At 35.2% G+C, this 17,644-nt stretch overlaps 1 protein-coding gene across 6 annotated transcripts; it reads left to right on the top strand.

Moving 5' to 3' along the window:
- Positions 1-1,055: 1,055 nt before the first annotated feature.
- LOC130047098 (uncharacterized) lies at positions 1,056-17,316 on the top strand. 6 transcript variants are annotated; one of them, XM_056141351.1, is made up of 12 exons: positions 1,056-1,185; positions 2,505-2,696; positions 5,884-5,990; positions 6,170-6,293; positions 8,185-8,301; positions 10,998-11,177; positions 11,969-12,076; positions 13,164-13,241; positions 15,672-15,844; positions 15,987-16,120; positions 16,302-16,496; positions 16,754-17,316. In XM_056141351.1, the coding sequence occupies exons 1-10, from the start codon at positions 1,137-1,139 to the stop codon at positions 16,011-16,013; spliced, it is 1,155 nt and encodes a 384-aa protein (XP_055997326.1). In that variant the 5' UTR covers positions 1,056-1,136; the 3' UTR covers positions 16,014-16,120; positions 16,302-16,496; positions 16,754-17,316. The 6 variants fall into 6 exon arrangements, with proteins under 6 accessions (XP_055997326.1, XP_055997327.1, XP_055997328.1 ...); XM_056141352.1 differs by having other exon boundaries at positions 11,975-12,076; positions 16,302-17,316; XM_056141355.1 differs by having other exon boundaries at positions 1,076-1,420; positions 16,302-17,316.
- The last annotated feature ends 328 nt before the right edge of the window (positions 17,317-17,644 follow it).

The following is a 17,644-nucleotide window of genomic DNA, read 5'->3' as shown; positions in this document are numbered from 1 at the left end:
GACGACTGTGGTGTCTTTTATGTCGAGTTGACCGGGATCTATCAAATTGATATATGAATGAAAAGTCATTATTGTAACTAAATAAAACACCGTCGATATATCTAGATGTTAAGATGATGACCAAAGCAAAAGATTTTTTTCATCTTATGTAGAAGTTTTCAAATAAATTCTGCCTCATAAGAATACAAATACAGATTAGCTAAGGAGCACAATTCCCGTCTCCACTAATCTGATGGAAGATCTGATCACCGATATATATTACCAATGAAGAATCCAGAATATTTTATATCAAGATCAGAGTACCTGTGCGTAGAATCAGAGTGGTGTTTAACCAAGTTATATTTGAGGACTAACAATAAGATATGAATGTTTACGTGTGTCATTTGTATTGAAGAAACAGCTGTCTATGATGTCAAACCGTCAATTTCTTGTACTAATAGTAAACTGTAATTCAAAGGTCTCCTGTGCTTGGAGAAGAACATGCCACAGTCAGAAAGAAATACTAGCATTCATGATGAGACTTCACGAGAAGTACATGTACATATCTCAATACTGCAGACCCTTATAAAACATATATGTCTATTAAGATATCATGAAATGACAAGTAGACTAACAGATGATGTGTTTTTTTCCACGAACAGTTCAGGCAGGATTTCCCTGTTTAAAAATATGTGAAATATTGATTAGAATATTCATTTAAGAAATGACGAACACTTGGTTATCAGTGTAAGTAAGACATGCAGGAATCTTCTACAAATATCCACAATAGCACTTGTTACTGCATATAAGAAAAATAAAACGACATTTTACTGATATAGACTTAGAATCATGTTAGTTATTCTACCTTTGTGTATGATGAAAACAAAACCTATATACGATTAAAATCACCATTCTCTACCATCACAAAAAATCCTTCAAAAATCCTTTAAACAAAAAAACCTCCAAAGGAACTTATCAATTAAGAAATCATTAAACCTAACATCTTAAATGTAAACCTGCTATCCTACATTGCCCGGATGTTCAGTCAGGAAGTAAAATTTCCTTGTTCTCCACTATAACTGGGATGACACATATACACACGTCTAGCAGAATGTTTTTCTCTTCATTGCATAATACAACCCAAACTGTTGATTACAATGGATAAGTACAAATATTTTCGAGTTTGGATTCTATTTTCTTCTGTTGGTGAGTTAGGGAAAATTTGATATCGGCTGTCGGATACGTGCTTGTAATTCACTTTGTTATTCTACCAATGAAACAAATGTATAACCTTTGTTGTAACTAAAAATCATGAATACTATGTTATATGGTAAGCCTACGGTCGTCGTTCGTTGACGGTATGCTACTTATCCTAATGTGTAAAAACTTGTGAAGTACATCCGTTTTCGTCTACAATTGTGGGAATCCCTTTGTTGTGCAGGTGACATATATTTTTGTTAGATTTCACAGACTACAATTTTGGTATAGTTGGTTGCATACTGTTTAACGTCCCTCTCGAGATTTTTTACTCATATGGATCCGTCACCATAATCGGTGAAGGATGCAAACTTTAGGCTTATGCTCATGGCAAACAGGAGGGATCTTTTAAGCCAAACTCTGACACTGAGTCTCACTATAACGGTGTCACCCGAAGGACCACCCTATTTAGTTTCATCTTACCACATGCAAGGGGTAATGAGGACCTATCTAACCCGGATCTCCCGGGATCTGTTTTGGTACGATTATATTTTTTGTATTAAGAGAAAATTTGGAGGACTTTCTTTTCTGGACGAAAATATAATATTCTCTTCTAATGATCTAAATAAACACTAATCCTAACAAAGTTAAATATAAATAAAGTTTTAAAAATGCGTCATGAAACATTCCTGTCATCATTTGTATTTGATGAGCATATATGAAATACTCTTATATATGGTTATGCCAAATTTAAAAGAAAATGCTCGAGAAGATCTAAATTTCTATAAACCATGGAAGTACAAAAATATCATTTTTACGAGAAAAGGTACAATTACGATGAAACGAATAACAAATGCACTATCAATAATGACGTTATAGCTCGTATTTGATGAGTGTATATGAAATACTCATATACATGTATAGAGATACACTGTATACCAAACATGAAAGCAAAACGCTTCAGGAAGACCTATATGGCCTTTAAACAACATGAATTTGTGTTTGAAATTTATTTGAATATTTAGTGATTCGACGAAATATAAAAGATTTAAGTGTTCAGGGGAAGGAACCAATAGTCATCATAAAATGATACGCTATGTGGAGTGTCACATCTTGACACCCACGTCTGTTAAACAGCATGAAATCAAATCGGAAGAAATTAAGAGAAATGATGTCTACGGACAAATATTTGTCATTGAAAATTCTTTAATATGAGCTACATATGAAAATATTTACATAATTGATTTCTTATATGAATTGCAATCGTAATACGCATACACATAATTTGTTGGACATGTGGGTTTATTTTCAATCAAATTTTGGAACAGTGATACATGTCCATGCATCAACTGTGAAAGTGGAAAAAGTATACCTCAATTGGACATACTCGAACGAGGCATGTGTCTTACTGGATTTCCTTAGTGTGAAACCCAATTTTAAGACGCTTGTGGCGGACATGAAACAAAATGAAAAGTACTGGATTAAAGATAATGTGGTGGAAAGAAGCGTCGTGACCAAAGGCAAGTGAAGCTCACATAAACAAATACTATTATGTATATTTGAAGTAAATCTCGCATAACAAAATAGAGTTCATGTACACTGTATATTTCAAGTGAACTTCGCATAGCGAATACAGTTCATGTGTATTTGGAGTAAGTGTCACATAAGAGATATGGATTCATTTACTAATAATGTAAATGAATTTGATTTCAAGTTCATTGAGGTTCGGTAACTAAAAGAAGTTAGCATCACATGTACATGCATCGTTTTCGTTTTATAGTCACATCGTGGTTCATAATGTAATTGAACTTGAATTTAAGCTAGGATATAAAACTTGCATAGGAATTTGCTGTTGTCGTTCTGGAATATTTCCATATAATCCATTGTAAAACAAACAAAATAAATAGATATAAAATGAAACTCTGGTTCCAATATTGAACACAGGGTCATGGTGGACATAATCACGCCTCCACTCTACCGATAAATAGATCTTTTGCGCACTAAGCGCAAGCATATTTAATTACCTTATTATACATGCGTGTCAGAAGTCATGGATAAAACGACGTAAGTATGGACGCAGTCTTCTGACAAATAAAACGATCTATTGCTTTCTTTTTGAAACTTTTAATGATTGTTCTCTTATAGTTTGATACCGAGGACCAAAGGTTTACTTTAACATATTTTCTGATGAAAAAATCCTTTTTAGAATTTCTTTGAGAAACTATTTATTTGCACTTTCATACCCACGTTTGAAGATCCCACTTCATAATAACAATTCTTTTCACTCTAAATTCCGAATCGGACAAAAATGTATAATTTTCGTGATACCCCTCTATCGACTACTGAACCCATTGCAGAGTGGTGTTTTTATGGGTGGGGGTATTTATCGACAATGGAAAGCAATGGTAAGTTTACCTAGATAATAGATTATAATTTATGAATCATCGAAATGTGTAGATTACGGCAGTAAATATCCAAGTACTTCGTAGCATCCCTTTTCAAAAAGGAGGGGTTGAAAATTTTACAAAATATAAATATTGACAACTACTACGATCTACACAGGTAATATTTTAAAATGTAAATTTTAAAAATTGGGCGAGGTTATACTCACGACGATTGTGCTTATAACTGAAATTATTCGCGCGACAAAATTGGGAAGTCACTTTTGCATGGTTAGTGAATGTCAGGAATAATTCAGGGCTTTTTTCAATTGCTGAAAATGCAGCCTGATATTCCCTCTCCTTACACTCATTTGATATGGTGATAGCACCCCATCCCCCCTTCACCGTACACTCGTGAGAAGGAGGTGGCTTAAATTAGACTGCTGGGAATGGATTGACTAACAGTTGGATTTTTAGGGGGACACGCACCACCTAAATTGACTGATTTATGATTATTATCCTTATTTGCAATAAAGAGTCCAGCTTTAATATATGTACATATATTATACTACAAGTAAACTTTGAACTGATCAATTGTCAAATTGAAAGTTAGATATAAATCGTTTGATTTTTTTAAAAATTGTCAGAAGTATATATGATTTTAAATCATACAAATTAAATATATCTCTAACTCATGGGCAAGAGGAAGAAATTTATTATTGGGAAAAGAATATTGTGCGAATAGAAGCTTTTATATTAACATGACCGTCGTGCGAATAGTGAAAATTATAAGTGCAATCCAAAAGAACAACAACCAAACATACATGTACAAACACACCCCGTAAAACGTACTTTAATCCAAACCTCAAAACCCTAATTTGGGAATTGGTGGAGAGTGACTTAATTCGTCAGTTCAAACTATCAATTAATACTAGATCTGGATCCAGTTGCACGAAGGTTCGATAACTTTAACGGACAGTCAACTTGCCATTAACTTTAACTTGAACATTTATATAGCGTTAACTTAAAGAAAACTGTCAGTTAAACTTGACTAACTTTTGTGCAATTGGAATCTATTAATTAAGTACCACATACCACAGGAGAGAGAGAGAGAGAGAGAGAGAGAGAGAGAGAGAGAGAGAACGCAACCGATGTTGTGCTTTTTAAAAAGGAAAATAACACATTGTCAATGACATCAGTGGACTGTTATCACCTTTCCGTTTCATTCATTACTTTATTTGTTTAATTTTAGAGAGCTATAAATAACAGGGGACTGTAATTCGCTAGAAAACACCGCAAGTGAAAGGAGCGAGCAGACATAAACATATAAATCTCACCAGCTCAAATTAAATAAATATGAATGAAACATTCAAACCTGCGACCCTTAGTGGTAACTTTAATGTGTATTTGTAAGACTGATATAATTTTATGTCTCACAGTGAAAGAAGTTGTTGAGCAGCCGTCGTCGTTCGCTGTTTTATATTGACAAAGGACCCGGAAGTTTATTGCACTATGATCTTTTGACCCAGCATGACGTTTGCGTGTGCAAAACATCTATATTGCATTGATTTTACAATTTATATCCTTGTGGTTCCTATTGAAATTCAAAGCATTCTGTGATATATTTCTTTTATAATACTCGCATATTGATGTGACGAACCACACTCTTACCAAGATATATGAGAAGAAAATTTCAAGAAAGCTATCTTTTACATTACTATTCAAAACTTGAAACCCATTTGCGGCCATCCGCATCCGGAATAATTAAATTTGAATCTACACATTGTTTTATTAGAATATAACTTTGACAAAATATTCCTTTCTTCTTGAGAACTTTTCGTAAGGTTATATTTACCTGCTTAAATTGATGTTCCTACACAAAACGTTGAACCACTATCGTGATCCCAACCTTGCCTCGGCGGCAATACTTTGAGCAGATTAAAGCATCGGTATGTAATAAAGCTTTCACAAAAATTTAGACTTCTTCTTGTTTGAAACACAACACATCATTTTTACACATGTTGGCTGGATTGACAAAAACAAATAAAATTCTACGATTCAGATAACTTTTTATTACGCAAATGAAAAACAAAACAGACATTATACCCCAACCCCAATAAAACACGATTACAAAACATCCGCCTAATATCGTGAAAAGGCAAAGAATGACCAGACATTTAAATCCCAAAGAGAATATACAATCATGAGAAGGAGAAACACGGAGCCCCGGACATATCCGATGTGGGATCCTTGTTTATTTATAATCACAATATATAGCGATACCATGTGCCACAAAGTTTTACAGCTATGCAGTTATGTATTCTAGGTTGCCAGACGAAAGTAAACGTTTTGAATTCGACTACAATAGAAGACAATATTCTTTCAAAATGCTTTCAATTCTGCTCCGAATCTAGCGACACAGTTGGGATACAGGTACCATTACTCACGGGTGCTTTATTAAGATAATTTTCAACACAAATGGAAAAATAAATGTTAACTAACTTATAGAAGAATAATTTGTTGTTCATGAATTTGACTTGCAATTTCAAACTATTTGTATTGTATAACATGTAAATCCTGCCTTACAAATATGATTAATATTTCTCATTCAGGAAAACAACTGTTCCTGTCTTTCAAATCTGAATAACGGCTTCGATAATGTCTGTGATGATCAATGTGTATGGACGAACGAACAATGTAAAGAAATAGCTGCATTTTCTGTTTATGAAAGAAAAGGTATGGGATTTTTTTTCCTTCATTTTTACCAACTGTTAGACAGTTCTTTACACTTTGAATTTGACTATGTGACTACAAATTGCTCCGTTTACCTGTTAAAAATATATGGCTCACGGGGGTTGCGACCGGTCGATAGGGAATGCTGACTCCTCTTAGGCATCTGAACCCATCTCCGGTGTGTCTAGGGGTCCGTGTTTGCCCTACTCTTAATTTTGTATTCTTTATTATACGACTTATGATATTGATTATATTCACCTTCTTTTACGTTTTATCCACTTTGACAAAGTGTCGAATTCTTCCTTCATAGTCTGGCATACACTGTAGTCATTGACAAATTTCATAATAGAGACGACGTTTTGTCGCCAATCGAGAGATCGGGGCTCTCTGAATGTCGGACCGTTTAGAATAAGTAACCCAGGTCGTCATTTTCAACTCTATTTACATCATCAGTAATGACATGTGCAGCTGAACTTAATTAAAAGAAGAAATGAACCTGGCAGAATTTTGTATAAGATGGTCTTTATCTAGGCACTACAAAGTTTCTATCAAAATTCTTGGATGCATTAATACAGGTATATTTGTAGGAAGTACAGGGTGTAAACTTTAAATTCAAATATACAGGAATGAAAGACTGAACATTTTATGACCAAGCATGTTTCTCATGTCGTCGGCGTCTAATTCTTTCTTAGTAAATTTATGTACTGATACCGATGGTCAATTAAGAGAAAACTTTTCTCTATTCCTTTCGAAGCTTTCATCCCGTGGGGATCCGGATTAGAATAGGTCCCCATTACCCCTTGCTTGTTGTAAGAAGCGACTAAATGGGAAGGTCCTTCGGATGAGACAGCAAAATCCGAGGTCCCGTGGTTCGGTATATTGAAGATACCCCCTGCTCAAAGGCCGTGAGCTCCGAACATAAGCCGAAATTTTGCAGCCCTTCACTGGCAATGGTGACGTCTCCATATATAGTTATGAGATTATACGACCTATCATAAATTATTTCACCTGTTTTAACCCAAATAATTTGATTTTAAATCGATGTTTACAAATAACCGCGTCACTCTGCCATTTCAAGTGACAGTCACGTGACCAGTTCAAACTTTCAGATCATCGGTGGTCTTACCTGTGTAAAGCTGTGTATTTTGTTATAACAGTACCGTACCATAAGTTTAATAGAAATAAAAGTATCAAATACCTCTTAGTAATTTGTTGTTTTACGCTCTTTCAGCCTTAAAACTAGACAGTTGCGTATGAGTTAATAGATCATGTTGGGATTCCCCTGACGCGCGTGGGTCTATTTATAGACGTCTTTTATGGGATGATTTATATATGTAGCCACTATATTTACTTTCTAAATAATATTCGCACTATTTTCTTTTACATGCAGATGTTTTCAAGCATGCAATTAAGGGAAAGTTAATAACTTTATGAAGTAATTAATCTGCTTTAAAGTAATTATGTACAAAAATAATACATGAACATCGGGTCATACAGCTTTAAACCGACCGCGATTTGTTGCTAAATGGAAAAATCGGGATTTTTTTTCCGACCGCGATATTATCCTGCTATACAGTATGTGTATCTGACCTGAAGTATCACATACCATACATATGATGTTTATTAACTCCATCCATAAACAGTCTAAAAAAACATTTACCAGATATCGAGAAGAAAACTTTCTTACTGATGAATAATGTATGCTCATTACCAGAAACATTCTGGCATCAAACTGTCTAATAAACAAATTCAGAAGATATATCATAGAGGATGTGAATTCACATGAATGTTTTAGTACCGATCCCGACTACATAAGTATTTGGACCATGTTGTATAATGTATGCTGATGACTGTTTTCTTTTAATGCTTATGTAATGGAAATTCTTATTTGTAGATTATAAAAGCATCCTGAGTGGTTATCGTTTCGACCGTTGTATTACCCTATTTTACACCCAACAACTGTTTTGGACTAAAACTGATTGCTCAAAGAAATGTCACTATATATGTCAAAGTAAGTTTACAACGTAAGATGAAACATTTCAAAATTAGTCAATCAACATAGTCATTGAACGACTTCTGTAAGGACAAAAACGTCGTCATACTGTGTGTTCCCTTCATTGTAGCGCCATAATGAAGTGTTTTCCTGCACATTACAGCATTAAATGAAGTATATAGAAAATTAAAACAAAAATGTACGAAAGCCCAGAAGGCTCAATTCAAAATACGAGATTCGAAATTCAAAATACGAGATTGGAATTTCGAAATTCAAAATCCAAATTAACCAATCAAAATGTAGGTCACAATAGATTAAAGGATAGAGAGTACATGCATATAAACTATGACAGAAAGCTTATTCTTCTAATATGTTTACCAAACAACAAAACATTTCTTTTAAAACTATAAATGTTATGTTGTATGCTTAGCATGCAGACAGGCCCGTAGCTTTGGGTGTTTGGGTCAAGTACTCATCTATTACATGTAATATATATAAACAATAGAGGAAATTCGAACCATGAATAAATATTTCTCTCCGATCTATGTTCTTTTTACATTTTTTAGGGTCCAGGAAGCTTAACTACATGTGTCATTACGACAGAAAAATAATCTATCCACGTTTTGATAATTATCTTATCCCACTGATTCCCATTATGGGCAATATTTTGACATTATAAATCATGTCATTATATGCAAACAGGCCTGTAGAAAGTCAGGTTCATAGAAAGCGTGGAGGGGGGTGGGGGTGGAACAAGGTCGAATACACCTCAAATAGTACACTTTAATTGAAATGGAATCGAAGGTTATATGAATAAAATTAACTGATGACATCCCGTAGCAATATATTCTGATTTTAGATTAAGCTATAGGTTTACCCGCATACACTATACCATTTTTTTTCTGCTGAGAATGAATGATCATATTCTTATAATTTATTTTACATGAAGATAACTGTACATGTTTGAGTTAACAATGACACAGGCGCATGGCTTCAGCCCCCCCCCCCCCACCCCACCCCCCCCCCACCACCACCACCATGATTCACCCGAATAGCCTACTTGAGTTGATTTAATTATTTATGTTCAAAATTTCTCTGATGCATGTCACAATGTCTTGCCTACCCCAAAAGGCCAAAATAACTCAAAATAAGCCTTTTTATTGAATACCCTTAATACCCAGTGAGGGTATAAAGTTATAAAAAGGGTTTATTTTGATTTATTTTAGACTTTTTGGGTATGCAAGACATTGTTGATATTCATTAAAGAGATGTTCAACAAACATACATGTAGCAATTTCGATTTATATTTATAATCGTTTCACGCTTTTTTTAAGCTTTAGAGATTGGCCTTCTATTGGTATAACAAACTGTATTCCATTATACCGGTGTAAGGCCAATCTCTAAAGCTTACAAAAAGCGTGAAACGATTATATATAAATCGAAATAGGGATGGGATCGACAAGGAATCCACACATTTCGGAAAATTTATCGTCGCAGAAAAAAAAACCCAGAAGGGGTGTTGGTGTTGGTAGTAGGGTCCATACTTCAGATGCCTGTACAAATATCTTCCTCACCCGTTCATTTTTTATATGCGCCTGGGTGTAAATAATGGAGGAAATTCGAACCATGAATAATTATTTATCTCCCATCTATGTTGTCTCTTTTTATAATTTTTTATGTTTCAGGAAGCTTAACTACGTGCGTCATTAGTCGTTTTAAAAAACAGCTTGTCCCATTCATTCATATTTGTACACGTACATATATGTTCTATGTTCAAGTATGTATAATATGAATCAGTCCATAAGATAATTTTTAAAACGTGGATAGATTAGTATTCTGCCGTTATCACGCACGTAGTTAAGCTTCCGGGACCCTAAAAAATGTAAAAAGATACAACATAGATCAGAGATAGATATATATTTATGGTTCGAATTTCCTCCATTGTTTATATATAGATAACTGGAAAAAAATCAAACTAGAATCAATTGTTGGAGGGGTATCATCGGTTAATAGGCTTCATATACGATTTCACTTTAAGGTATATCATGATGTATATTCGTCATTATTTTGCCTGGTTATCACATACAGTGCAGAATTGATATGTGGGAGCTGGAACAAGTCTTCTGTCCCCCTCCCTTCCCGCTTTCTACGGGCCTGTCTGCATGCTAAGCATACATCAAAACATTTATAGTTTTAGAAGAAATGTTTCGTTGTTTGGTAAACATATTAGAAGAATAAGCTTTCTGTCATATTTTAAATTTACATGTATATACATGTACCCTCTAACCTTTAATCTACTGTGACCTACATTTTGATTGGTCAATTTGGATTTTGAATTTCGAAATTCGAATCTCGTATTTTGAATTTCGAATCTCGTATTTTGAATTTCGAATCTCGAATGAGCCTTCTGGGCTTTCGTATAAATAATCATTTGTTCAACTATACAAGATATACCACAAATCTATATTAATAGATCAAAGCATGTAGACAATCAATTAATCTTACTGAATTTCATTATTGACAAATGTTGGCGATTGAAAGTATTTTTGGAAGATCAAGCTTCCAAGAAATCCTGTTTAAAACAATAGAATAAGCAATGCTTTTAAGAGATAGATTTCTAGAGACCCTTCAGTCACACTCTATATTGAAATATTAGATATGCTTTTCTCTTCTTTGAATACTTTTCATATATGTTAAATCAATTTTGTGTGTAGAAAATGGAGATTTACTTGTAAACTCCCAAGAAGAGGTTACTTGGCTGGAGGCTGTTTCCATATGTGCTAGGAATCAATCAGTGTTGGCGAACATTCTACCAGAAACTAACGTTAAATTGCCCCGAAATGCTAGATATCGTCTATCGTATTGGGTTGGAATACGGCAACACTATGAAACAGGTGAAGTAAAGCGTTTTTGTATATTGATTCAAAGCAACATCACCCCAAATTGCTACAATAAAGACAGAGTTTTGTTGCAGATTACCGAAGTTTATCCAATGAAAATTAGCTATGTCAGTGTTATAGGGTAAATATTCGACTGGTCGAATTCATTCCAAGAAAAAATTCAAATAACTAAACTAATTTTGAAGACTTTGCAGCAGACATACATGTTGCACAAATTAAGTTAGGGAATACATTTAACATACATGTTCTATAGCACACGCCTTACTTCGACTTTAAGATCGATTCCATGTATTTTATCGTCAACTTCATGTGTCACGATGAGAATACAGCACGTTTTATGAACTGAAAATTCTGTGGATTTGTCCTTTAATATCGCAAATAAACCCTATCCACCCCCCACAAATGAAAAAAAAATCTAATCCCATATTTAACAAATAATGTTCTTTCAATTTTGAAAAGGAAACTTGAATCTGAAAGGAATGATTTGTTGTTCTATATTTGCCATGTTTTAAATGAAATGATTCAACTTTCTGTCAAATCAACAATTGGAAAAGGGAGGATCGACCTAATAATAACTAGTATACTTTAATGAGTATTTGAAACGCTATTGAAAATTACTGCCAGATGTAGTGATAAAATTATATGTATTTCCTTTTGATTGTGTCCGAACAAACTTGATTGAGATATTTATTTATAAACATACGAAATAAAATAAAATATATAAACAGAGGTTACTACATATCATTATCGCATGTTTGATTTTAACATTACTTTACTATGGATAGTTTCAGATGATAAATCTGTATGCCATTACATTGAGCGTTATAAAGCAAACGATATTCTATATGGAGCAGAGACGTGTACGAAGGAGTTACACTACATTTGTTTGAATGGTAGGTACGTGCCTTTATTACCCTATACAATACAAAAAAGGTTACACCTAGATGATCAGTGTCATTGGTTCAAACTTCGTTTTAAATAATTAGTTAGAATAACTCATTTCCATTGCTCTAGTACAAAATTATTTTCAATATTTACGATTAAGAAAATCATGTTTGTGATAATCATTAATGACAAAATCAATAAAATTCCTATACAACTTTTAGAAAATAAAATCGTTATAAGTGAACGTTATACTAGCAATAGCAGGAGGTGCTAGATTCCAGCCCCGATTTCACCTTTATCAGGAGGTGCTAGATTCCAGCCCCGATTTCACCTTTATCAGGAGGTGCTAGATTCCAGCCCCGATTTCACCTTTATCAGGAGGTGCTAGATTCCAGCCCCGATTTCACCTTTATCAGGAGGTGCTAGATTCCAGCCCCGATTTCACCTTTATCAGGAGGTGCTAGATTCCAGCCCCGATTTCACCTTTATCAGGAGGTGCTAGATTCCAGCCCCGATTTCACCTTTATCAGGAGGTGCTAGATTCCAGCCCCGATTTCACCTTTATCGTCCAATTTAGGTGGTTCAAGCCTAAGCATGGTAGTGACAGGTACTTCGCCAAATTCTCAGTATTTAGAATTAAAAGTTGCAAGTCTTTTGGATGAAATCAGCATTTCGCAAATTCTATGGTAGTTACATTGATCTACTTTGCTAACACAACCTGCTAATGTTGTCTGACGTGTTTCATACCAAGATATAGGGATCACTGCGGTTGTGACCAGTCCACAGGGAACGCTTACTCCTCCTATACACCTGATCCCACCTCTGCTATGTCCAGGGGTTCGTGTTTGCCATACTCTTAATTCCTTATAGGAGTCATGAGATTGATCACCGTTCTTTATCATCCGAGGTTCCGAATCACGTGCATCGGCGCGATAATGAAATATCACTGTTACGGCCCTAAACACTATATATAGCTCTATGTTTGTAATGCTTACGTACAGCTGATGATGTCTTTGTATTAGTGAAAAAATCCCGATATTAGATTTCATGTACGCTAATAGTTGTTTACATGTTCTCTAGTCAATGATATTTCAGAAGACACTACATCCACAAGTATGGTTAAACCAAGTGATTCTACAACTCAACACCCAGTATCGGTCACAAATCATCAAGGTAAATCCTGCCAATGGACAAAATTGGTATATTTTATTAGAAAGTGTTTGGCGTTAGATTTTCTCTTTAATTCAAATTTGCATTTAGATGATTTGATTATTTTTCACTGCTCTGAACAATTAAAGGACAAAACGCATGGTTTGAAAGGTTTTTTAGTTTTTAATTAAAATCAATTCCTGATGTGTTTAATAACAAAACTGAAATATTTCAAAATTCAACTGTAGCTAATTTTAAAAGTTCTAAGACGATGATATTCGAATTCCGCGATATGCATATTTTTAAACCGATTTTCCGCGCCATTATGTGTGAAATCATATGCGCCCTTTCGATCGTGGAAGTGTGTAGACAGCTGGCCCTTTTACGCGATTGTAAAATGTGGGATTATGTCATTCTGTGCCGCCTTCGGTTGTAACAGTCGACAGAGGAAGGGATCCATGGTAAGTTTCTTTTTCACCTATCCGAAGGATGCGGTGAGGAGGAAGATCTGGTGATTTTCTGGCGCCGTGAGGACTTTGTGCCAACGAAGAACAACATTTTTCCAAGGGCCAGTTAGATAGAGATTCAGAAAAGCTTCAGGAGAATGGCTTCGCTGGAGCTAAAATCCGACTGCGGAGCGATGCTGTACCATATATCCTTTTTGTAGTGCGTCATCTTCAGGATGGGAATGTCACAGCCACATTTGCAAAACGCCAGACAGCCGATGTAAGTTATTAGTAACATTTGTACTTAATATTTTCATATTGTTAATATTGGTATAATAATCAATGAATATAATTCATTCTGAAGTGAATATAATACATGTACATGTACATAGGTAGTTTGAGAAAATGATCTATAGTAAAATAGAAATCTACTGTATGTAAAACTTATACGGTACCTATTTTGATGCACCAGATGCGCACTTCGACAAATAATGTCTCTTCAGTGATGCTCAACCGAAATGTTTGAAATCCGAAATAACAATGAAGTTTTAGAGCTATTAGGGGAAAACAGTGCGCCAAAAAAAAAAAAAAAAAAGGAGTCAAATTCGTCTAAGGATAAGAGCTATGCGTGAGGGAGATAATTCTTAATTTTGAAATGAATTTCTAAATTTTATAACCAATTAAATATACATCCGTATTTTCAAGCTAGTAACGAAGTACTTCGCTACTGGACTGTAGAGACCCTCGGGGACTAACAGTCCACTAGCAAAGGCCTCGACCCAGGGGTCATAATGTAAAACTTATACGGTACCAATTTGGATGCACCAGATGCGCATTTCGACAAATAATGTCTCTTCAGTGATGCTCAACCGAAATGTTTGAAATCCGAAATAACAACGAAGTTTTAGAGCTATTATAGGGGAAAACAGTGCGCCAAAAAAAGTGGAGTCAAATTCGTCTAAAGATAAGAGCTATGCGTGAGGGAGATAATCCTTAATTTTGAAATGAATTTCTAAATTTTATAACCAATTAAATATACATCCGTATTTTCAATCTAGTAACGGAGTACTTCGCTACTGGGCTGTGGAGACCCTCGGGGACTAACAGTCCACCAGCAGAGGCATATGTAGATTACATTGTAGTTTTTTAAAATGCAAATAAGTGTGGGGTCAGGTGATTGGGGGATGGGTAATCATTCTCCGTTGACTGGTCACACCCGCCGTGAGCCCTATATCCTGATCAGACAAATGGAGTTATCCGTGGTCATAATTAGTGTGCCAAGAACGGTCTAACAATCGGTATGACACACGTTAGACAGCATTTGACCGGTCGACAGGGGATGCATACTCCTCCTAGGCACCTTATGCCACCCGCCTCTGGTGTGCCCAGGGGTGCGTGTTTGTCCAACTATCTATTTTATATTGCTTATACACTGTAGGAGTTATGCGATTGATCACTGTTTGTGATCTTCACCTTTCATTACGTAATGTAACTAACTTAATGTAATCTTTTTTTGTATATACTATACAGGTGTTTCAAAGAAGGTGGGCTCTGCCGCTAATAGGCAAGACGGTGAGATATCCAACTCTGGGTGATGAGTTCTGACAACCATTGTTCCTGGGTGGCAGCCTCCAGTGGGGATAGCGGAGACCAGAAGAACAGAAGTGGTCTTCCGTGGTGGAGCATGTCACCAACAAAAATGATAAATGTCATATTGGGGTGTTGACCGAGGACGGACAATTTATGATAAGACAATAAAGTATATACTTGTATGCAAAGGTGAAGATAACGAACAGTGATCAATCTCATAACTCCTACAAGCAATACAATATAGATAGTTGGGCAAACACGGACCCCTGGACACACCAGAGGTGGGATCAGGTGCCTAGGAGGAGTAAGCATCCCCTGTATGTAAAGTAATGAAACATCATTGACTATGACCAATCAAAGGTGTTTATTAATATTTGTAGATTGATACTGATTAAGTCCAACCTATAAAATTTTACAGGTTTCGGTGCCCACAAGCTCTTCAAAGAGGTGGTGGAGAGCAAGTTCCTGCTAAAAGATATGAGGAAGTTATCTCCCCTGCGCCAAACCTACAGCCTTGGAGGTGTTTCACAGTGTTGTGAACAGCTTTGCACCGAAGACCGCCAACTTTTTCTACCCATTGATAATGCCCAGGCAATTTTGATCTTATAAGATGCATTAAATAAAAACTAACTATGTTTAGAATTTTTTATTTGATATATTGCATTTATAATAGCTACATGTATATGTTTGTTCAAGTCTGTAAATTGTAAAGTCTTCAACATATTTTGTACAGATTGAGTATGACAGCTCTACACTTTAATGAGCATGGTCAGCGTGAACAGGCTGTGATCAGATCTAGGGATTTACAGTGCCAGCTTAGCTATCTGAAAGGGAAAAAGGGAGAATATGCAGATACATGACTCAATGGTAAGACTAAAGAGTTCAGATGATAATATTTTGAAGATGCAATCTTTAAGTACAAATCATTTTCAATGCGTATGTACAAAAATGATCATTTCAAACAAATTAGAAAATTAACTTTCTAAACAAAACACACAGTTTAAGTAAATTGTATCCTGAATTAAACTTTTTAATTATCACGTTTCAGAGACTACAGGGCCATATTGTGGATAAACCTTGTTGAACGGTGCATGCAACTTCTCTCATACTTATTCGCTTGATCACATGGGAAAGTCATCATTGGATATCAGGCACCATCCACCAAATCGTCATACGCTGCAGTTGTCAAGGACCAGCTGATCATCACATGATTGGGGAGGCAACCCTAACCAGCAGAACAAAGGTACTGATATCCGGTGTAACTTTTGAGGGACACTGCTGTCGAATCCTGGATATCACAAACGCTGGATTAAACTTCCGATTGCCTCATCCAAGACTGTGACATACCCATACTACAAATCGTCGATAGGCGATGTGTCGATATACTCGGTTAAGATTGATTTCATCATTATTTAATTTGTGCTTGTACAATATTGATTCTATGTTTGGATGTTTTTCTCTCTCCACTGTCAATATAAAATCCTATTGTATACTTTCAAGCCTCTACATGGATTAGCTCCAGCATATTTCCAGGAACTAGTTCAAGTCTGCCATCCATAGCAACACTTCGTTCTGTGGATTTATTATACTTTCTAAACCCACGTGCTCGTACTAAACTATATGGCGAAAGACGGTTTGATGTTTGGTGTCGAGAGTTCATTAGCTGCTTTTAAAACAAACTTAAAACATCTCTATTTTATATTTGCATTTAATTTGTAATTGGGTATTGGATACAGTTATTTCAAATAAAACCACAGAACAACCCTCAGTTTTAGTATTATTTTATGCCTTTTTCTATATATTTATTCTGCTTTGTTTTAGTTTGGTTTTATTGTGTTACATGTAAAGCGCCTCGGGGTAATTGTCTTAATTAGATAAAGCGCTACATAAATGTATAATAATAATAATGATAATAATAATTGATATCTTATCATTTGACAATGGTGAATAATTTTTCATTTTGTCTGTTATTGTGAATTAATCACTGTATTTGTATATATTGTATCTATTTCTTATTTAGTGTATGGTAATATTCTAAGCACGATTAAAATGTGATTAACTTCTTTAGTGTCGTACTCATTGAATGGTTCATTGTCATCGAATGTCCCTTCTGTCTGAATGCAGTCATAAAGGCTAACTTCCGGAACTCGAACATTCAAAGAATTGTCGATAAAAGTCTGGTGATGTTTGACGCACTCCCGTTCACTTGAAGTCTACATTAACATCGGGATTCGGACGCATTGGTGGTTTAAACATATAAGGCTGAACATTGATGTTACATGTAACGTGAATGTCATCGATGCTGACACACTCGTTATTCATCGTGACAAAGTATCGCTCTTTTACCGTCTCAACACAGAATCAGCTGTTCGAAAGGGCGTAAATGTCATA

The sequence above is a fragment of the Ostrea edulis genome, chromosome 6 (genome assembly GCF_947568905.1).
Source record: "Ostrea edulis chromosome 6, xbOstEdul1.1, whole genome shotgun sequence".
Lineage (NCBI taxonomy): Eukaryota > Metazoa > Mollusca > Bivalvia > Ostreida > Ostreidae > Ostrea > Ostrea edulis.
Note: the sequence above shows the minus strand (reverse complement) of the source record. Positions and strands in the feature narration are given on the sequence as shown.

What these genes read in the sequence shown, in the direction of transcription:
- LOC130047098 (XM_056141351.1), top strand. Translation starts at nt 1,137, where the DNA reads ATGGATAAGTACAAATATTTTCGAGTTTGGATTCTATTTTCTTCTGTT. An exon ending in GATTCTATTTTCTTCTGTTG is followed by an intron (nt 1,186 to 2,504) that starts GTGAGTTAGGGA and finishes ATTTTGGAACAG; the next exon opens with TGATACATGTCCATGCATCA. An exon ending in TTCTGTTTATGAAAGAAAAG is followed by an intron (nt 6,294 to 8,184) that starts GTATGGGATTTT and finishes TCTTATTTGTAG; the next exon opens with ATTATAAAAGCATCCTGAGT.